Below are 24,021 nucleotides of genomic sequence, written 5' to 3'. Positions count from 1 at the left end.
TTTGTCGGGAAAGCAACCGATCGTAACTCTCTCGACTTGTAAATTGATCTTAGTAGCAGCTGAGATGTGATCAACAAATAACATGGCGATCAAATACTTTTATTAATTCTCGTCAGCATGGAAAATATACAATCATAATTGTTTGATCAATCAGAAATGTTAAAATGAACATTTATTTATGAAATCTTTATAGTTCATATTGCATTCAGGATCATAAATTCGTATTTTGCATAAAACATCTAAATTAGAGCAAGTAAGGATTCCTCGCGGCCTAGCAAACGCCACTGTTAAGCAACCATGTCCATGTGACTAGCCATTAAACGATCAAATGTTTCAGAACAGCATGGCTAGAGACTTAGATATGTGCAAAACTACTATCAGGTATTGCTTAGTTCATTATTAGTAAAACAACAACGTTTAACATGTAATACAACTTTTGAAATAATTATTGGGAAGAACGTAAAGATGATAAATAAATAAGGAAGGTATAGACAAATCAGAAGTTGCAGTAATCCCTCAAAGGCGTCGCTGTCAATTCTACTTATCTGGTTGCAGTAAAGGTACCTACATGAGTACAAGGTATACTCATTTATGAGTAAAACACAGTTTAAGATAATGAAGTATGAAGAGAAGCAATTTATACGAACGTATAATATAAGTTTGTATGTTTTATCTAACACGTAGAACATTTTATCGCTTTGCACTTATCTAATTTGTTATTATATCTATGACTTTAAACCAATTAAGAAACAGGCCGCTACAATTTATTCAGTATTTTTTTTTTACTTTTTACTTTTAAATAAAGTTTATTATCAGTTTTATTGATTTACAATCTATGTTCTTTAAGTTGGTGTTTTATTTAAATTGTGGTGAGACAAACAGAAATAAAAATATTTTGATATATTTAACTATTCTATTAACTATCATTATCACGCGCCTGGAGTGATTAATGAAAATATTAATATAATTTACAAATTTATCATTTCTGAGTTGTTTTATGTACAAAATTCGTGATTTTTAACTTAATTTGTATGATTTTTGAAAGACGGTTAGGGATGGAAGGTATGGGTTTAATAGTATGCTTTTTTAATGGGTGAGTACTAAACACGCCTACACATGCACTGTTATTGTTTTGTGATTGTTTTATGATAATCAATATATAGAAGTGATATTAACATAAAGTTAAACAAATATGTTGCTCTAAACACTCAAAATTTAAACTTAATTGACACTAATTCTGCTTCCTACATTAATGTTATCGTTTCTTCCTATTATCACTGCCTTTCAAGTAAGAACGTTTACAACATGTGTGACACGTTTAACAGAACATCTGTTTCAAAACTTTAATTTGCTCTTTAACCTTTTACGTAATCCTGAATCTAAAATGATGGACTCTGGTTTAGGTTCCATAAGATCCTCCTTTTAGCAAATGTTATCCTTGTTTGTAACTCTTTATTCTTTTATTGATGAATATTGATGGAATGTTAACAATGACACAATAGGCGATATTCAGTTGACTTAGAGTGCGTATTCAGTAGAAGATAAAAAATGTTTTGTTCCGTCAATATTTCCACGCATGCCAGCTTAAATATATTGCTGTCGATTACGACACTTGGCAGAAAAAAAGCGTTTGATGAATGAAGCTTAAATATCATCAACATATTATTTATTGTGAAATGTTTTAAAATTTATAAATACTATTCCTAATATATAATTTGCCATAGCTTTATTTTGCTATGCAAAACATGGTTAATTGAATAACTGCGTTAGTTCTTTCTCTTAATTTTGTATGTATAAAAGCGAATCTATATGTTACAGTAATTTGTAATATTAATTTTAAAGTGACTTATGTATAAATCTTCGGGCGATAATAACTTTTTAAATTTATAAATAGAGAGGATTTGGCATATATTGTTATCTTATTGTTTGAATCGTTTTATCTTAAATTTTTTTTTTACTGCGCAAGTGTAAAACATTCTGTTCTCTTTGTAGTTTCATTGGCAAGTACATACCAATAGTATTCAAGTTCTATGTTTATATCATATACCTACAAATTTAAGCTAGAACAGTATTACAGAACACTGCATGCAATCAATATAATAAATATCTTATGGTGTGATTTTTTCCTTTCATTAATTTTTATACATATGTTTAAAGGCTTTGGCTTTGTTTGCATTTGCATTGTGCTTTTGCAGTAACGTTTGCAAAAGTTTAATATTAATGAAACTGGTTGACTGTCTTTACCAGCAGACATTAGAAATTTATTTTCTTCCTGATATCAATACATAATTTTATTCTTTTGCTTTATGCATCTGTATAAATGTTTGATTTTGTTGTATTTATATTCAAAAAAGTAATTTTGCAGCTACGTTTGCTTATTACATAATGTGACAAAGGACAATCAAAGAATAATTTTCTTTACCAGTACGCATTGTACTTGATTTTTTAATGCATTTAGCATCATAACCGATTTGTCGTCGGGTAATCCAATTTTATAAATAGGATAAAAGCATGGATGCAACTTTTTAAAAGAAGGATTAAGTAGCAAAATTAATTGTTCTTGGTTCTCCCTACGATTTGTACTAAGCTCCGCCCGATATAGTTCATGCAACATGATATGAATGATGCTATTAATATCCGAAACCTTTACAAAGAGGATATTTTATGACCTATTATTCGTAAACAGAATAAGATAATTTATGATATAATTTAAATTTTGTAGAAAACCTTTTACCCTTTTAAAAGGTCTACCCTTTTTAGCTGTCATCATGGTAAAATGCTGATATTAAACAAAATTCCGTCCACGTGTAACTGTTACATTTAAATTAAAAAAAAAAGATTGTTCTTATACAAAGATAGCCTGAAATACGGCCTCCAGTAATTTGGCAGTCAATTTGAGAATTTCTCTTTTTGTATATATTTTGTATATATTTTGTATGTATTTAACTTCAAATATGTGTATTCTTGTGAAATTTCTTTCTTAAAAAAGAATAAAAAGAAATCAATCACATTAAAGATATAAATAATCATTATTCATGTTCATAATCTTTTAAACTTTGAGCTCCGTCCCACATTTAAAGCCATTAAAGCACACAAGCGCAATTAGAAACATTTTCCTCCTTCAGCTGGTCAATGTTTATTGTCAAAATTTATCTTTTTGTAAAATAATCTATCTATATGCGCTCAAATGAAATTTCTAAAAACATGCAAAAAGTCCAGTGTCTTCGTCTATTTAAACTGTTGTTGTTTACCTGGCGTGAACTCGCTGAACCGGTCATCAATTAGCCCGTTTTCCAAACCCCCCCCCCAAAAAAAAAAAACCTTAGTTTTTACTCACAATTCTCGAAGCTGTGACAGCCCTTGAAATGCATTGACGTCAATTTGACTAATCTTGTTTGAAGATAAAGACCTATCAATGAACACAAGAAATAAACGTTTGGGGTAATTACGAGGGTTGTCCCAAAATAGCGTAGACAAGTGGCGTTATTCAGTTAATCGAAGACAAAGGAAGATGAAATTTGTGCCACAAAGGTTTCAAGGAATTTGCATTCAAACAATGTTTTAAAATTGAATATTGTTTGAGATTAAATTAGTGAAATGAAAGCATGTTAGATCAGAAATTCGACATGCGGCGCAATGTCAAAAACAAAAAGTTAAAATCAACATAATGAATTGAAAATTGGGCGGAAAAGTACTTTTCGAATGTAAAAATTCAAATAAAACATACACTGATATTTGATAATAATTCTTTTATTTACTCAGAAAATGTTTTGGCTATAACAAACTTTTAAATATCTTATAGCGCGTTTTGTAACAAGTTGAAAAGTTAACTGATAATAAAATGACGTTGTCAGCGTTTTAGGCGGCGCAGCAGTAACTGATACAATATTGTAAAGACCATGAAATAAATCCTAAGCGGCTTTGGAAGTAAATGAAATTAACAAAATCGATAAGAAATGCGTTTTGTGAATAAGTAGTTAAACAACATTGAAAATATTTTAACAAGTATGATGACAATAAGTGGAAAAAAGAAACCCCGAACGATATCAATGGACGTCAAAATGTTGAACGACACATTTCGGTAAGACGGACGTTAGACAACAAGTAATACAGGGCAAGTTTGGAGCCGACCGATCGTTTGTACTTAGAAAATATTTAAAAACAAAACAAAACTAGAAATATATATTGAATGTGCACGCAGAGTACATGTTCAAAGATAATATTTTTTAAGACATTTTCGGAAATAAAACGTAAATGTTATCGTGAACGATGTGGAGGGTTTAGCAACAACGTAAAACTGGAAATTTTCGACGTCGCACATTGCGCCGCCTGACAAAACTTGTTGTTACTAATTATTCATTTTCTCGAGAAATAAATGAAGTACAGATTTGAACTTTTCAGCATTGTTTGCCAAAGGGTCATTGTAGATATCGCAGAAGTCTAATGAAATTGTAGTGAACAGATTATAAATTATGTGTCCTGTCTACATTAATTTGGGACAACCCTCGTACATTGTTAAATTGAATGCCTGGTAAAAAAAAAAACCCAAAAGAAACAAAAGCGCGTGTGCAAATGAATTATCCATGCAATAAGTCAAATATTGAGTTAAATGTCCAGTTTTTTTGCGTTTGCAAATATATTTTATATGTATTCCAATTTAATCATCGTACACAGAATTAACTAAACTCAAATTTATAGATCTGAAATCATAATGGGCTACTTACACTGTATGGCAAAGTTTTTTTGTTTTTGTTTTTTTTTTCAATTTTTTTTTACAATTGTGTATGTTAATTATATGCATTCAGTATATCAAACCCTTAGAGCAAAAAATAATTCCTGGGATGAATTACCAAAATATTAGGCTCCCAGGTGTCTGTTTGCAACCAAACAATCTTTGCCAAATAACATCACTATCTGAAGTAATGAAGTTATGTTATTTTATTTTATCTTATGTACATAAAACATTTTTTTTTTCTAAATATTGTCCATCATCAACAATAAAGTATATACGCACCATGATTAAGATAGTAACACTTTATATATAAAAGTATTTTTGCATATGTTGGCTTGAAAGAAATATATAAACACTTCTGTGTGGTATTTCCATCTTTCCGGATTATAGCAGTTTAACATTCTGTACCTTGCTCCAGCGTTTAAATTAATATCCCTTTCATTCAAATTCCATAATCAGTATAGTCACCGACGAAACTTTTTCTTACATAAAAATATTCTTTATACAATGTAATTGTTTGACTGCTAATGTTTGTTAATGCATTTACAGTGCTTGTAAAAGTCATAACAATAACGACGGGTTCGAGTCAACGACTCCAAGGCTTTAAGTACTGACGTTACGAGTCAATATAGACGCTTGTCATAATAACCAGCTTAAATATATTGCTGTCTAAAAATGCTTACATTCTTAATTTTTTTTTTAATTTGACACATGAAAAATAAATAGTAAGAATACTGTCTCCTTCGCGAATCTTAATTACTGATTGCTCGCCCTCCCCAACCCCATTCCGATACTTCTTAACCCGGAATGTATTTCCCTTTGTATGTTCAAGACGGGGATGTTTCGCCATGATTGTGTTTAAAAGTGGCTAGTGAATGTACTATTAATCAAAATATGTTCTTATCTAAATAATAATTATTTGTCTGATTTCGGCAATGAATATCATTTTGAAGACAAATGTTCCAGACATTAGATCTGATCAGCTTAAAATAAAATATTTTTTCGAACATCATACTAGTATATGATTAAATGTGTGGGTAATGAGGTGCCAATTTGTTGACAGTCCTAAAATACGTTGCTATTTTTTATATTTACGTAGAAGTATAATTCTTTGAAAAACTCTTTATCTTCGCAAATCATTGCCGCTTTTATATGTATAAATGGTTACTTTTTTATGTATATATGGTTAGCAAAAGGACTCCGACGCATCACTCGAGAATTCAAGAAAACAAAGGTCGATAAATTTACATGTACTTGCTTTTGCACCTTGTTGTTAACCAATTTGCACTGGCCAAATGACGAAAGCTTTATCTAGAAACAACTTTAATTTCATCATTACTTTTTTTATTAACGTTTTCTGTAAATGGAACTCATAATTACGATAATTACACGATTGACAGTTTTTAACAATAAACAAACTGTTAAATGTATACATAATGATGTTGATGTTGTTAATATATACTCCAACATATATTTATTATATATTGATCAAATACTCTTCAACGGTATTAAATTGGTAAAAGTATCATATACCGAGTCACGAATTTTTTAACTCAAAAGTACTGTTTTATAATTTCTCAATTACGACAAAGAGCACACGGTGGGCGTGACCGGTCAGCAGAGGTTGCTCACTCCTCTTAGGCACCTGATCCTACCTCTATCTTTTAAGCGGTCCGTGTTGCTCTGCATTGAATTTATAATTCGTTTTCTAGGTTTTTTTTAGATGATTGATAGCTTTTCATGGATGTTTTCATGTACGGTACCTTATATAGCGTTCAGTAACCTTATCTTGTTTTGCATGTACATTATTCTGCAGTGGCATTTGCGTATTATTTTTCTTAATAATAGCAATTAGTGATAAAGCACATTGCATTGCAATATAAACTGTTCAAATATTTGTAAAAAAAAAAAACAACAAAAAAAAAAACAACAACAAAAACAAAAAAGGGCAACTACATGCTTTTTTTAATCGAGGGGACTTTATTTCGGAATTTAAGAGCTATACAAGGAGAAAGTTCAATGAAAAGTGCTTGGTGTCATTGAATGATGTAACATTGATTCAACATCTACATGTTGTCTTACAGTCATTTTCAGATTAAAACTTTTCATATTTCACCATTTTTTCTTAAATTGTTTTCCAAAGTAAAACTCATGTACTCATATTAAGTGGCCTACATATTGCATACTAATTCATCATAAGACCTCACTTTAACAAATGATAGTCATTTAATTAACCCTTTAACCCCCATTGACGCATTTGGACGCACTTTGATAATACATGTATTAAAAGTTTAATTACTCGCTTATTTTATATCGTATGATAAGGAACTAGGTATCAAAAGAAAATACAAATCCTCAGGAAAACAGGAGTAATAAAAGAAAAATGATTAATAACTTAAAAAATAAATCATAGTTAAAATTTAAAATGATTTTTAACTCTTCATTTTGAATGCGCATTGTCCGACAACGGCGGATTTTACAGCAAAAAAAATTCCCGTAAATATTAAGTAAACAAGTAATATACCACTTTTTATAACATCCTTGATATTTTTTATACATGTTTCATGTGATTGTTTTAGAAGAACAAAATTATAAACAGGGTTCAATAGTATTACGTTGTTGTACATATATTTGTTAGTTTTCATCCACGCGGTATAGGCTAGTATCAATTGCATTACGTATTTATATTTGTATATAAAACTAAAATGGACCAAGCTAGTAACTACTTCTTATAATCATATATATTTTGTCAACATTTTATAAAATACAAATCACAACAAGCTGAATTTATCTCCCTTTTCCGTTACTACGCTACAATGTAAACATTGAACAAGCGCGGGATTTCCGAGTTTGACAATAGAAATTGAGAACAGTTCATCGGATGACGATAGCGATACCTTGTCTGAGGGTTCCGATCTCCAGCTATTTAGTGAACATGAATTTTCATCGGACACAGACAGTGACGATGATACACAGCAGACAGAGTCATCAATGGAGCCTGACAGCCAACAAACAGAAGCAACTGATGATGACTTCTGGTCTTACGATCTCCACCCAGTGGACATAGCACCATTTACTGAACAAGTAGGGCCAGATCATACTTTACTGCCTGACGATGACTTGTTGAAGTATTTTTATCTTATGATAAACGAAGATTTCTTTAAAACCGCGGCTCAGGAGACGAACAGATATGCAGAACAGGAAATGACTCGCAAAGGTTCCCGCGATTCGATTTGGTACCCCACAACTAGCCCAGAAATGAAAGCTTTCTTTGGACTGAATATCATCATGGGAATAAATCAGTTACCTCGCATCGATATGTACTGGTCTATATTGAAAAAAAAAAAAGAATAACAAAAACCACAAAAACAACCTGCCACACAGAAAGAGGAAATTTAAATAATATACCCCCTTAGAATTAATATTTTTGGTTTTCATTCTCCCAGGAAATGAAGGCTTCAAGAAATGCATGACAAGAACAAGGTTTGAAAATTTGCTGCAGTATCTGCACATAAATGACAACCAGGCTCAAGCACCTGCTGGATTACCGAATTATGACAGGTATCATACATGGTTTTGCTTTGGTTTATACAAAACTAATTTCTTTTTGTGAGGGAACTTGATATATTTTCGTTTGCTATTATTAATTGTTTGTAAAGATTGTAAAGACACATTTGTAAAAAAAAAAATTAAAAAAATTAGCAAACAGAAAAGCGTGTGCTAAAATATTCACATTGAACAAATACTGGAAACAATTTTTATATCATTCAGTTCCTTTGGTAATAAAACTTGGTCCCCCAGTATGAGTGATTCCAACCGACACGTGCATTGCACAGGGAGAAAAGTAAAAAAAAAAACCCTGATGAAATGTAAACTGGATCATTTTTTTTAAAAGTTGTTTGAAAGTAATATAAATTGTATTTGGTTTTGATTTTCATAGCTTACTTCTATTCACATACCATTTTACTTAGAAAATAACATGAATAACCAGATGTAAAGACATGTCCTAAGTCACAATCAGTGGTTCAGTATTAGTAGAGTCTTGGCATGTCAGGTTTTAGACCATGATTTAGAGTTTTGACTGAAACCGAAATATCAAAACTAAAATACAAAACTGCTAACTCAGTGAACAAGTATATTATTGTATACACGGATGCAGAAATTCTGATTGCCAGGGAAGGGGTGGATGGGTTCCAAGATCTATTTGTAGTTACGGTACTTTACTATGTGAACTATATTACTTTGAATTTTTTAAAGGGTGTGTAGGCTTGCAGTTGAAATCCTCCACAACCCCCCTCCGCAAATACATTTTAGAATACATGTTTTATTACATTTCAGACTTCATAAAATCAGACCACTTATCGACATGACAAGAGGAAATTTCCAGAAGTTTTACAAACCAGGGAAGTGTCAGAGTATAGATGAAGGAATGATAAGGTACATGTCATGGCATTTCATCCTTGCTCTTTTTCTATCCGCTTTCTAAACGCAACTTGTTAGCATTATGCTTGTGAGAGCTGCTTGTGTCCTGGCCTTGATTTCCAGTCAAGCCATATATTTTCAATATATTTATATGTTCATTCTTTCTTTCCTACTACATTACTTTATCCAGTATGTATAGATTTGCCTATATTATGATTCAATTCTCATATTCTTTAAAGGTACAAGGGACACCATTATGCACAGCAGTACACGCCAGGAAAACCAAGAAAGCGCGGTCTAAAGGTATTTCAATATTTATAACTTTTGTAATCTTCATATTTTTTGCTTCAAAACCTTGGATCATTATTTTTTTTTTTATATTTTAAAATTTTTATCTTAAAAAACCAGAAAGTTTACTGACACTTTTTATGTGAAATTGAAAAAATATTGAAACGTTAAATATCATAAATGTTATGACATGGAAACTTTATTTTCATGTAGATATGGATGAGATGTGAACCAAGTGGCTACACCGATGATTACAGAGTGTATCTTGGTAAACATGATTCAATGTGTGGCCCATCACTAGGGGAACGAGTCGTCAAACATTTATGCAAGCCACTGAAGTGGAAAGGTCATCATGTGTTCTTCGATAGGTAAATTAATTATTGTCAGAATGTCTGTCTGTTTATATGCAAGTTAAAATGACTTTTTATGAACAAAGGTTATAAGAATTTCAGAGCTTATGCACCATAAATTTGCTGTGACACAGGATGGGTTTTATCAGTTGTGTGTTTTATCTTATTTTTATTTTTATTTTTTTTTATTTTTTTTTGGGGGGGGGGGCAACTTTTTCTAGAGATGCATGAAATGCTTGAATGCTTCTTCATTTATTTGCAGGAAATGTGACACATTTATGTTCTTGTGAAATAGAAAACTTTTGTATACTTCTACTATATCTCTACTAGTATGTATCTGCTATATTGACAAATATGTAAACCAATGGCAAAAGTTTTGAATTACAATCTTGACCGTGTTCATACTGCTCCATTTTTAGGGGATTATTTACATATTTTTACATTCTATCCTGTCATAGTTGCTCGAGACTGAAATGGGAATGGGTAAAATATTGTCTCTGATTATTGAATTAAGTTTGATGTCTCATTTTGAAATGACTGAATTTATAAAAGGAACATACAATTACGTGTCTCGTGCATGCAGTCATATTTTTAACGACTTTATAAAAAATCAGAATCAGTCCATCAGTCATATGACTTTTTCTTAATATTATTGTATTAAAATTATGAAATTAAGGTGCTATGGGACACTTCCATGTTGTGACGTATTGTTCATCGAAATAAACAATAAAACCAAGTGTAATTATATAAGTAGCTAGTTTCTTTCCCAATATTGTCACCTAACAGCTTAGCGCAGTGAGTTAGAGGGATTGCTATGGATATGAAAGTCATAAGGTCGAATCCTGCTGGGGATTTTACAATTTTTACCTCTCAGATAGAATATTTTTAAAAGCTATTTTTGGTTAAATATTGTAAAATTTGAAAATTAAACGTTGAAAGTATGTCAATTATAATGTATTTTAATCCATATTAATATTGACAGATGTCCCATACCACCTTAAGTTCATTATATTGTTGGTTTTCTTTTCCTTCATATATTTCACTTCTATCCCTCTTCTCCAAACTCTTGAATCCTACGGTGTATATGGTTGTGGGACTATAATGGCAAACAGGAAAGGGTTTCCCTCACAGCTGAAGAACCCACACCTTCCCGAGAGAGGAGATGCTGAACAGATGCAACATAATAACCTTGTTGCCACCGTATGAAATGATGCTAAACCTGTACGTAGTTTTTATGTGGTAAAATAGGTGTTGTATTTGTAAAAGTCTAGCTTCAGTGCTTATCTGTTTTACGTGAAAAAAAAACCAATGGATATTTGCGAGAGTAAACATGTTTTCAAATGATTCCAAAAGACAGGTTTATTTAATTTTTCATATAAATTTAATCTCAGGTTCACATCTACAACATCTGACCCTCTCGGAGATGGCCCAGCTCAAAGAAGGGTTCGGGGTGGTGGTGTTATCATCATTCAGCGCCCGCCTGCAGTTGAGCACCACCAACAACACTACTATGGTGTAGACAGAACACAACAATACAGATCCAAGTGTCCAGTTGGCCGTCCATCCAAAAAGTTTTGGAAATATCTTGTCAACTATATTTTTGAAATTTCTCTGATCAACACATTCATTCTTTGGTTTGAAACCCCAGGAACAAGAAAACCAACAAAACATTTCTCTATGGTTGACTGCAACTTGTCTATCGCGGAGAAACTTATTGGTGATTTCTCTAGCAGAAAGCGGGCACCTTCATGTGGAAGGGGAGTTGCAGGTATAAGTGTTGCTAACATCAACCGGCACATCAGCCCAAAGTTGACAAGACCGCGAGGAAGATGCAAACAGTGCAAGAAGAATGGCAGAAGAAGTGACACATTTTTTGGTTGTAGCATTTGTAATGTACATCTGTGTAGAGGAGCTTGTTTTCAGGCCTATCACACTTATCATCACTTGCTTATGGAATAGGTTTATATATCATGTAATGTCTGTTTATAATTGCATGTTTTGTTCAAATAATATGCGTCTACTTTATTTGGTGGCTCCAAGCACTTATCTAATCCACTCAAATGGTTTGCAATTTTTCAAATGTGATTTTGTCGTGTACCATGTATTTTTAAATCCTAAATCTAAAAAAATAATCTAAATATGTTATTGAAAAGAAATAAACTATTCATCACTGTGTGTTGGTAACTGTTGCCATGACAACCATTTTTAATTTATGTACATGTATTTAATATTTCTATTGTATACCAAAGCTGAATTCTTTATTCATTGATTTTCTTGAAAAATTGATAAAGCTTCTTGGTTTCTTTCCATTTGAATTTTGTTGTATTCATAATGAAATAATTTTATTGAGATACCTTAATAAGCTTGTGATCTTGTTGCTATGGTAACTATTGTTTTTGCGTTTTTAAGGATGTATAATTAGAAAAACAATATATCGTCGGTAACAGTATAAACCACATTGTAGACTGTTATTGCCTTTTTTGGGTCACTAAAGACACACTTTGAAACTTTATTAAAATTGTTTGTTGTTACTTTTATTTTGATCAGAAAATGCCAAATGTTGCCAAAGCAACATAAAAAAAGTTGTTTCAAATTGTTTTGATTAGAACTCCAGCTGTTCAATAATACTTTACAATGTATTTTTCTGTAGAATATTCTGTATATTACTTTATCATTCAATATGGTATCAAAATATTACACTATTCAATGAAAAATTTATGAAAAAATATTATTTTATGAATTAAGCCCAAAACGTTGCCATGGCAACCGCATATTTGACTTTTTTAAATCAAATTTAAAATCTGCAAAAAAATGTCTTTCATTCCATATATAGTTATTTGAGTAAAAAAATAACCAGTATTAAGTTAAATTCAATTTGTTATTATATAACTTTATTTTGGTAAATTGTGAAAAGTTCTGGGGTTAAATGATTATTTTTTTTTGGCAACACACACCTAAAAGAAGTTCTTAATTATATAAATATAAAACTTGATTGAACAATTAAATGAATCTTCAGAAGATATCAGACTAGATCTAGATTCTACTTCATAGAACAGACAGTGAAACGACAGAACTAACAGTAAAACCAAAGGCCTGAAGGGCCACAATGGCGTCGAGTTAAAGTTAATTTGAAGAATAAAAAACCTAAATATTTTTTTTTTCAAAAGTCGAAATAATCTCCACTATTACAAAAATGCTTATTTTTTTATTTGTGTAATTTATGGTTCTCCTTCATTGATCAAACGTACACTTAGGTACTGTAAATTAAAAAAAAATCCTTAAAACAAAGTATGAATCTGTTACTCTTAGTAATGTGTGTGCTTAACATGAGACCAAGTTTTGTTGTTGTTTTGCTGGAGAGTAATTTTATAAAAATTGAGTTGGGCGGTCAATTTAACAAAAAATGAAATTTGATATAGATTTAATGCAGTCAACTAAAATAATAGAAATATTAAAATTAAGTGTGATTTTTTTTATATATTTTCAAAAATCATTCTGATTTGGTTATTGACCATTCATTTAGAAATTGGTATCAGTCATACTTACCTTTGAAAAACAAATATAAAAACAAATACATTAGTCAACTTTAAAAAAAATATGTTTTTATCACATAGCTAATTAAATTACAATTCATTACAAATTAACTCACCTATTTCTTAAAAAGTTTTGAATGTTAATTAAAAATATAAGTTTAGAAATATCTTAGGAGTTAAATTTCTTTAAAGATTTTTTTTCTGTATTCATATAGCATTAAATATTAAAATTATGATTGTGTTTGGTTCTATATATTGTATACTGCTGATAAACACTCTGTCTCTTATTATCAACTTGATTTAAAATTTACATGGGTCCAAATGACACGGGTCGAAAAGATCGGGGTAGATAAAAGAAAGCACCCATTCACGTTGTTTACAAAGTGAAAGGTTTCAAATAACTTTTGGTTGTAGATATACTTATCGCTTGATGTAGGAAGTTTTGTTTCTAAAAGATCAAACATTTGTGCATAGTCAATATTCGATATGGATACAAAATAATCTGCTTTGTAGGCTGGTATATTTCATAACCAAATTGATCTCAGTACTGTATATATGCCTAACTATCGCATGTGTATCGGTGCAAGTGTATTCATCCGCTGAAACCCAGACATATTGTTTACAATAAAATATGATCATTTTCAAAGACATCAACCATTTCGTATCTGCCAACTTGTTTTGTTGATGTACAGTTCTGCTAGATGAAGTATGTCATCTATTTTTCTTCAAACACATAAGAATACTTTGCACTCATTTGAGTTGTTTGGTTCCTTAAAATTTGCAACTTCCGGTGTAATGAAGAATAATGACCCCCGTAGAATAATAACCGGGGGTCATTTTTCGACGTAGAATAATGACCCCCCTAGCTGAAGAATAATTGGATTTTTCTGAAGAAAAAAGACCCAGGGGTTATTTTTTTTCATGTTAAACATGAAGAAAAATGACCCCCATAGAAAAATGACCCCCCCCCCCCCCCGTAAACATGAATAGAAATTGGTTACACCGTATCCAAGATATGCCTTTGAAACTCACTTAATTTTTCACTCTGTTCCACTGCTTTTGAAGTTATAAACACACAATTTGTAATTAAATCGTTGTATATAGTTTTTCATATCCGTAGCAGGCACACACAAAACACTCTTATATTGCCACAAATTGATTGTTAACAGTTACGTCACTTTTCTCATCGACATACGGCGGGAAATGACGCAAATAAAGACAGATTCATACACAATGAGGATATTGTGTGATAATTAACGAACAATAATCATGTAAGTGTGGTAGTGTTGATTTTGCGTGTGTTTGTTTATTAAATCAAAAGATCAATATGTGTGTTTAAATAAAATAAAATATGTGTTCATGTTCATGTTGTTTTCATCAAATCATCATTTCATTCTATATTCATCTTCTTCTTTTGCATGTTACTATTAATAACTAAACGACCTGATCGACGAGACAGTTGTATGTAAAAATATCAACGCATTTGATTGGCCTAGCCACTTTGGCGGGTCGTGCATTTTATACAAAACCAGTTAACAGGTTCTGAGAGTGACCAGACCAGTTACGACTCAGGGCGTAGGCAGAGCATATTCTAGCCACTACGTACATATAAATAGTTTCATACAGAACGCACAGTAAGTAGTTTTTATCTCCTACTAATATTTCCTCTTTTGAATGAGTGAATGAATGAATAGTTTTATAGTCTGCCAGACGTATATATTAATTTAGTATTCTGATAATTTTACTTTATAAATAATGAAAACGTAATGTTGAAGTTTACTTGTAACGCTGTATTCTATCCTCTAATATTTCATGTACTTTTTAATTGAAATACGGCACTGTTCCAGGTATATGTGACAGCTACATTGCCCAGATATAGTTAGATTAGATTCAGCTCGATTCCATAAATCGGTACGATATCCTTAGATATGCACATTATTACATTTATATTCTATGTAATTCTAGAGTACTATTTTATAGCCAATTATAGCAAGTAACTGAGTATATAGTTGCTGATATCATTTTAAATTATCAAGTTCAATAACATAAACGTAATTATTTTATTACCAATGTTAGAGGCTGTGGGACTGTGTGTTTTACTTATATAACAAATACATGTTAGCGTGCAAATGAAATTATTGTTTGTCATATTGTATATTAATATTTATGTTGATTATTGTAGGGCTGATCCCATATATAATATAGTCCTGGGGTCAGGCAATAAAGTGAGATAACCCACAACCGGACTTGTTTTCCTTAATAAAACACCGGCTACAAATGGCGCCCAACGTGATTGACCACGGACTATGAGGACCATCCACTCGACCCACTACTAGCTTGTGAAGGCCGTGAATGGTGGACTTTCCTTGCCATAGGAGAACAAGACGGATTCGTTCTTCGGATCAGCAGCGGAGCCCGAACGTGTGACGATCCGGACTTTCTCTCATCACGGACACATTTCAACTTATATTGCACGCATTCTTGTGATTCATTGTTTTATTGAATATGTGAAATTCCACAGTCCCACCGAGTAAGGTCTGTAATTTTTTTTTACAGTGTTTACTATTGTATTCATCGTTACGCTAGAGTAATCATTTTATTTGAGTCTCAGAGAATCAGCTGATTGATATATATTGTAGTCTCACCTGGGCTGATATCGTAACATATTTTTATTTCGAATAATTGTTACTTGTCAACGAGTAGTGAAAGAGGGTGATAGCGAAAATACTATACTTTCTATTAATATCCTTCATCCCATAGCACTTAAACCACATTACATCAAGTACACTGCCCTTTGTATAGCGACAGAGCGAATAGATAGGAAGCGTCTGATTTAAAGTTTGTCTGTTGTCAATACATTGAGTATACCTGTGACGAAACTTACAATTTCCTTCTAATTGCATGCTTTAAATCATTTCATTGTTTCATTCACTTTGCATACTTGTAGTCCACATCAGTATTACTTAAATCGCAAATCCATTCTGTACGCATATCTATACCGTGTTCGAATCGGAAAAAAAATCGTTCTAGTTTCCGACCTTCGGTTCCGACTGAGTGCACTTCGCGTGATCGGCGTTTTGACAGTGAAGACAGCTGCGCTATTTTAATTTCTAAAAGGTACTTGGGTTGTTCATATTGAGTTATTTTTTTTCCAAGATTTTTGTAGATTAGATAGTTTTGTGTCATATTTGATTTAGATTTTTTGTGGTGATTTTTTTTGGAATACTGACCGGTCAAATATTATTTCTGCTTATGTGTATTGAATCTGAATTTTGAAAAAAAAATTTTTGTAACACAGAATTTTGTTCTTTATTGATTAAGGCCAAATTATTTTAAGGTATTGTTTGGATAGAGATAGTTGAATTTTTTTAGATATCTTGTGTTTATCATTTTTCTTTAATTTTTTTCTGAAAATATTTTACCTGTGTAACCTTGAGTCATTTCAAAAATTTGGATTACCTCCCTTTGATCAGTTAACTTAAATTTTGTTAGGCACATTTTAAATTTACTCAGTAAATTATTTTGATTTTTTCCTGAAAAAAAACTTATCCATTATTTTCTGTTATTGATATATTTGGAATTTTTTTCCTTTATTCAGAAATTTTTTTTCTTCATAGATTGAAATTAATTTTTAATCAACTCGGAGCCCAAACCAATTGTTTGATAGCAGGATTAATTTTGTTTAATTTTTTTGACCTAGATTCAGGTGTGTTTTTGATGTTTGAAACCTGATTATTTCTATTGTCACATTGTTGATTTTGTTTTTTTGGGTTAGATTGAGAAATATTGTACTTAATTAAGAATGCCACTGACAGATGAGTTCAAGGATGACGAACTTAAGACCATGGCGGAAGGGTTTACAGAGATGGGAGTCAAACCTAACCTGCAATCTAAAGAAAAATTTCAAAAGTGGTTACTTGATTTCTCCACAGGAGCAAAACCAAAATCTGATGGGGCAACTGCCAGCGCATCCACACAGGACAAATCTCCGAATACATACCAAACTCCAAGACTTCCTAACTTTTCTGGAGATAAAATAGGAGATGCCACCTTTGATCTGTGGAAGTACGAAGTTGAGTGTTTATGCAAGGACAAGTACTCAGATGCCACAATAACACAAGCAATTCGTAGATCCGTTCGAGGAGAGGCCGCCAGAGTCATCATGAGACTAGGAGCAGATGCAAAAGTTGATGACATTTTGTACAAACTGGAAAGCATCTTTGGAACAATTGACACAAAGTCAAGCATCCTTTCAGAATTTTTTAGTGCAAAACAAAAAGATGATGAAGATGTAGCAAGCTGGGGATGCAGACTAGAAGATCTGATTAATAAGGCCATACATTTAAAACAAGTCAAACCATCAGAGGCAAATGAAATGCTCCGGAATATGTTCTATGAGGGAATGAAGTCAACATTGCAGGATACTACAGGTTACATCTTTGAGAAAATAAGAGACTTTGATGAACTCAGAAAAACTGTAAGAAGGAAAGAGGAAGAAATGAACAAGAGGAAAACATTCACATCTGGTCAAGTAAAACAAGTTACAACAACAGAGTCTCAATCTAACATAGATCAACTAAAAGACAGGGTTCAGAAACTATCACTGGATGTGACAGACATGAAAAAAGATATAAATGAAGGGAAACAAAGTACACAGGACAGTTGTACTCAAATACAACAGATAAATGATGGATACAGAGGATATTACAGAGGAGGGTGGAATAGACCCTACAACAGGGGATACCAGAAGTGGAGGCCTAGAGGAGGATATATCCAGGATACGGATCCTCAGCAAAGCATGATGGGAAATCAGCAAAGCATGGGAAATACGGAAGATAACCAAGAACCTACCTGTCATAGATGCAATCAGAAGGGACATATAGCTATTGGTTGTAGAGTCAGACTGGACCAATCAAACAGAGCTTTAAACTTCAGACGACCTTTGTCAAGGCGCGGACGATAGGTCGCATACAGCAGATGCGCCAAGTCACCAGAGAAAATTTAGTTGGAGAAGCATGTGAAGTAGATTTGATTATTGAAAACAAAATGACAAGAGCATTGTTAGACACCGGTTCGACAGTATCAACACTAGCGCTATCATTTTACAAAGAAAATTTTCCACAGACGGAAATAAGAAGTTTTGATGGAATCTTAGAATTACAGGGTGTGGATGGAAAGTCTTTGCCATATGAAGGATACATAGAAGCAGAGATCATAGTTCCCGGACTGCAGAATGACAGAGTTTATCCTTGTTTGTTCCTGATAGTACAAGACACTAATTATCACCAATCAGTACCATTACTATTGGGAACAAATATTCTAAAAACTTTGCTAGAAGATACAAAAGCAATTCATGGAGAAAGGTATTTACAGAAAGCCAATCTTCACACACCCTGGTTTTTAGCCTTTCAGTGTCTGTCCAAGAGAGAGAAAGAGCTGAGAAGGAATGGCTACAAGCTTGGAATTGTAAAATCTGCAGAGGAAGCAAAGATCACTATTCCACCAAACAGCCAGAAAACTGTCATGGGATATGTTGATAAACAAATGCGGTATCAGGAATCATGTGCAATGCTACAAGCATCAGATGAATCTCGTATACCCAAAGACTTGGACATAGTTCCTACTATCATCAACTACAAATATGGGAGAAAGGATGCTGTACCTGTTCACATTTGTAATATAACAACTTCAACAGTAACCATTTCACCCAGAGAAATACTGTGCGAATTACAAGCAGTGAACATAGAGGATTTATCTATTGGAAATAGTGAAATCAATCCTAGAGTAGACAGCTTTCATATTGACATAGAAAATGTAACAGCTACTCAGTATAAAGAGGCAAAAGAGTTTCTCACTAGGAATCTGGATTTATTTTCATGGAACAGTACAGATATTGGACATGTCACTTCAGTAGAACACAGCATTGAACTGGAAAATGACACACCATTTAAGCAGAGGTCGAGACGCATTCCTCCTGCTATGTACCAAGAGGTGAGGGACCATCTTCAACAACTTCTAAATGCTGGAATCATCAGAAAGAGTAAATCTCCATTCACCAGCAATGTCGTGCTATGCAGGAAGAAAAATAATGAACTGCGGATGTGTGTTGACTATAGGCAATTAAACAGCAGAACAAAGAAGGACGCCTATGCACTCCCTATAGTTGAAGAAATTTTGCAGAACCTGAGTGGAAATTCTTTCTTCACTGTCTTAGATGCAAAGTCAGGCTACCACCAGGTCAACATCAAAGAGGAGCACAAAGAGCGCACTGCATTTACAGTCGGCCCTCTGGGGTTTTACGAATATAACAGGATGCCCTTTGGCTTGTCAAATAGTCCTGCGACGTATCAGAGGCTAATGGAAGAGATCCTTGGCGATTTACACCTTAACACCTGCATGATTTTTCTGGACGACATAATCATTTTTGCGAAATCGTATGAGGAACACATGAAGAGATTAGAAGAAGTGTTCAACAGATTAAGAACAGCAGGTCTCAAACTATCACCTAAGAAGTGCAGCTTTTTGATGCAGCGTGTCAAATATGTAGGACACATTGTTTCTAAGAAAGGAATAGAGACAGATCCAGAGAAGACAGAAAGAGTGAGAAATTGGCCAACACCAAAGACACCTGAGGATGTGAGGAGGTTTTTAGGCTTCATTGGCTATTATCGTCGATTCATTAAAAATTTTAGTAAGATAGCCAAGCCATTAACAGCGCTCATGCCAATATCAAATGACAAAAAGAAGGGGAAGAAATCAGCGCAACAGAAATGGAAATGGAGTAACACAGAAGAGGAAGCTTTTAAGAGACTGAAAGACTGCTTAGCATCACCGCCAATCCTGGGTTTTCCAGACTACTCTCAACCGTTCGAGGTACACACTGACGCAAGTTTACAGGGACTCGGTGCTGTTTTATACCAAAACCAAAACGGAACAAAACGAGTGATAAGTTATGCCAGTCGGAGTCTCTCCAGAGCGGAAAGGAATTACCCTGCCCACAAAATGGAATTTCTTGCGCTCAAATGGGCCATAACGGAAAAATTTAAAGACTATTTGTATGGAAATTCCTTTACTGTATATACGGATAATAATCCGCTGACGTACGTGTTAACTTCCGCCAAGCTGGATGCCACAGGACATCGGTGGCTTGCAGAACTATCCAACTTTAATTTTAACATAGTATAAAGACCAGGCAAGAAAAATCAGGATGCAGATGGACTTAGCAGAATGACCCATGATACAGAGGTTATAGGTAATGATTCTGTCAAAGCCATATGCCACTCTATGTATTTTGAAGGATTGATTTGTAGCATATCCTTAAATACAAAGACCCTTGAAAGTGATACAAGCAGCTCAGCAGTAGCAACTGTAATAGACTGGAAAGAAAAACAGGATACTGACCCTATACTTATGGAATGGAAGCATCATGTTCAGTTGGGGAAGAAACCTAAGATGCACCAGTTGTCATTTGGCCAGGACTCATACGCATTAATCAAGAACTTCAAAAGACTGTACATCGAAGATGGTGTGTTGTACAGGAAAACAACAGTCCACGGAAATGAGAAAAGACAACTTGTTCTTCCAAAGTGTTATGTCAATACTGTATTAGAACAATTGCATAATAGGTTTGGACATGGAGGGAGAGAGAGAACAATGTCCTTGATTAGAGATCGTTTCTATTGGACAGGATGTTTAGAGATACGGAAGACTGGATACGAAATTGTCAGAGATGCGTCTGTAGGAAAACATCAACTAATCAGCGAGCCCCACTTATTGGAATCAAAACATACTACCCGTTAGAACTTGTCTGTATGGACTTTTTGACGCTTGAGAAATCTAAAGGAGGTTTCCAACACATATTAGTAGTCACAGACCACTTTACTAGGTTGGCACACGCAATACCTACACGCAACATGACTGCAAAGACAACAGCAGAAGCTTTACACAACAACTTTATAACATATTACGGGATACCATCTAGAATACATAGCGACCAAGGGGCCAACTTTGAGAGCAAGATCATAAAAGAGTTATGTAACATCACGGGGATGGTGAAATCGAGGACAACACCCTACCATGCCATGGGGAACGGCATGACTGAGAGATTTAACCGTACTCTCTTGGATATGTTGGGAACCCTTGAACCACATCAGAAAATCAATTGGAAGTCCCATGTTGCACCGCTGGTTCACGCGTACAACTGTACTCGTCATGAGAGTACAAACGAATCGCCGTATTGTCTAATGTTCGGCCGTGAACCCAGACTCCCGATTGATTTGGCATTTGGAATCAATGTGCAAGAACAAAAGACACTGACAAAATACATGGAGGATCTTAGGGGGAGGATGAAGAAGGCATATGAGCTTGCATCAACAGCAGCAGCACAAGCACGTGATAAGCAAAAGGATTATTATGATTTGAAAGCAAGGGAATGCAACATCAGAGAAGGAGATCGGGTGCTTGTAAAAATTGTAAGTTTCGAGGGTAAACATAAAATAGCAGATAGGTGGGAAGAAGATGTTTACATTGTCCAGAAGCAGCCCAACCCGCAATTCCTGTTTACATGGTATTCAAGGAAAATGGGGAAGGAAGGAAAAGGACACTCCACCAAAATCTACTTCTTCCCATTGGTCATTTGGATGGATTTCGGCAAAAACAGTCGAAATATACTACCAAAGAAATACCACCCGCTATAACACCGCAAAATGACCAGCATCAAATCAGAGAGGATGAATCAGAACTTAGTGACGAATCCAGTGAAAGTGAATCGGAAATAGATGTACCGGTACAATACGCAGTAACAGAGGAGTACACACCACATGATGTACATGTACAAGATGTTACTGGAGAAGATCAGCAAAGGGAGAACGTTAGGGACGCCCAACAAGCTGATGACACAGACAACAGTTTTGCTGAACATCAGCAACCTTTAGCTGATGAAAGAGAAGAAACAGATGCAGTTAATGCTCTATCTGATGAGGAATTGGAAGCACTGGAATATGAAAATGAAGAGAGACAAGAAAGAGATGTAAGAAGAAGCACAAGAACAAGAAAACAACCAGCATGGTTAAGAAGCGGTGAGTACGTCAACACAATTCAACAAAAGCAAACCAAAGATCTGGAGTGGAAACAAGGTGAAAAGTTGAAATACCTCCAAAGTATGCTTTTAACAGGTACCTGTAAAGGGTTTGAGAATAAGATAATCGAAACGATGCTCGATATTATTAAACATTGGTTTTATTTTTAGCTGTTTTTATGCCGATGATAATATACCGTTGCGAGAATCAATTGCGTTTACTGTAAATAGTGAAAGTTATGCGTATGGTTTCATATGATAACCTCATAACTATAATCATATAAAACGTGTTCGATATAATATGCGTAGTTAAATGACGAGGACGTCATTTTCCAGTCGGGGGGAGTATGTGGTAGTGTTGATTTTGCGTGTGTTTGTTTATTAAATCAAAAGATCAATATGTGTGTTTAAATAAAATAAAATATGTGTTCATGTTCATGTTGTTTTCATCAAATCATCATTTCATTCTATATACATCTTCTTCTTTTGCATGTTACTATTAATAACTAAACGACCTGATCGACGAGACAGTTGTATGTAAAAATATCAACGCATTTGATTGGCCTAGCCACTTTGGCGGGTCGTGCATTTTATAAAAAAACAGTTAACAGGTTCTGAGAGTGACCAGACCAGTTACGACTCAGGGCGTAGGCAGAGCATATTCTAGCCACTACGTACATATAAATAGTTTCATACAGAACGCACAGTAAGTAGTTTTTATCTCCTACTAATATTTCCTCTTTTGAATGAGTGAATGAATGAATAGTTTTATAGTCTGCCAGACGTATATATTAATTTAGTATTCTGATAATTTTACTTTATAAATAATGAAAACGTAATGTTGAAGTTTACTTGTAACGCTGTATTCTATCCTCTAATATTTCATGTACTTTTTAATTGAAATACGGCACTGTTCCAGGTATATGACAGCTACATTGCCCAGATATAGTTAGATTAGATTCAGCTCGATTCCATAAATCGGTACGATATCCTTAGATATGCACATTATTACATTTATATTCTATGTAATTCTAGAGTACTATTTTATAGCAAATTATAGCAAGTAACTGAGTATATAGTTGCTGATATCATTTTAAATTATCAAGTTCAATAACATAAACGTAATTATTTTATTACCAATGTTAGAGGCTGTGGGACTGTGTGTTTTACTTATATAACAAATACATGTTAGCGTGCAAATGAAATTATTGTTTGTCATATTGTATATTAATATTTATGTTGATTATTGTAGGGCTGATCCCATATATAATATAGTCCTGGGGTCAGGCAATAAAGTGAGATAACCCACAACCGGACTTGTTTTCCTTAATAAAACACCGGCTACATAAGGATAATTGTTGTTATAATATAAGCAATATTCACTGGTGAATGAATTGTCAATCTTAGAATGATACATGTATATATCTTTATGGAAAAAGACTAAGGGGACAAGTAACGTAGGAATATGTATTCTTCTTATTTACATTTCTTGAGGAAAGTGATTTTTAAAAAATCATTTTGCGTTAGTTTTGTTTTCTTCTACGTGATACATGAACATCAATATTCTAAACATTTGTTGTAATGTTGTATTTGTGATCATGAATAGACTTTATTCTTTTA

At 33.4% G+C, this 24,021-nt stretch overlaps 1 protein-coding gene and 1 pseudogene across 1 annotated transcript; both read left to right on the top strand.

The window, feature by feature from the left end:
- Positions 1-7,522: 7,522 nt before the first annotated feature.
- Positions 7,523-9,890, top strand: LOC117688474 (piggyBac transposable element-derived protein 4-like). Its single transcript, XM_066068968.1, has 5 exons — positions 7,523-8,063; positions 8,179-8,293; positions 9,071-9,169; positions 9,394-9,457; positions 9,656-9,890. The coding sequence occupies exons 1-5, from the start codon at positions 7,724-7,726 to the stop codon at positions 9,812-9,814; spliced, it is 777 nt and encodes a 258-aa protein (XP_065925040.1). The 5' UTR covers positions 7,523-7,723; the 3' UTR covers positions 9,815-9,890.
- Positions 9,891-21,018: 11,128 nt separating this feature from the next.
- Positions 21,019-23,315, top strand: LOC136270855 (uncharacterized; annotated as a pseudogene).
- The last annotated feature ends 706 nt before the right edge of the window (positions 23,316-24,021 follow it).

Source organism: Magallana gigas, chromosome 8 (genome assembly GCF_963853765.1).
Source record: "Magallana gigas chromosome 8, xbMagGiga1.1, whole genome shotgun sequence".
NCBI classification, from domain to species: domain Eukaryota; kingdom Metazoa; phylum Mollusca; class Bivalvia; order Ostreida; family Ostreidae; genus Magallana; species Magallana gigas.
Note: the sequence above shows the minus strand (reverse complement) of the source record. Positions and strands in the feature narration are given on the sequence as shown.

Coding starts and splice junctions, on each gene's coding strand:
- LOC117688474 (XM_066068968.1), top strand. CDS start 7,724: ATGGAGCCTGACAGCCAACAAACAGAAGCAACTGATGATGACTTCTGG. Junction 8,064..8,178: donor CATCGATATGTACTGGTCTA/TATTGAAAAAAA, acceptor TCATTCTCCCAG/GAAATGAAGGCTTCAAGAAA. Junction 9,170..9,393: donor ATAGATGAAGGAATGATAAG/GTACATGTCATG, acceptor TATTCTTTAAAG/GTACAAGGGACACCATTATG.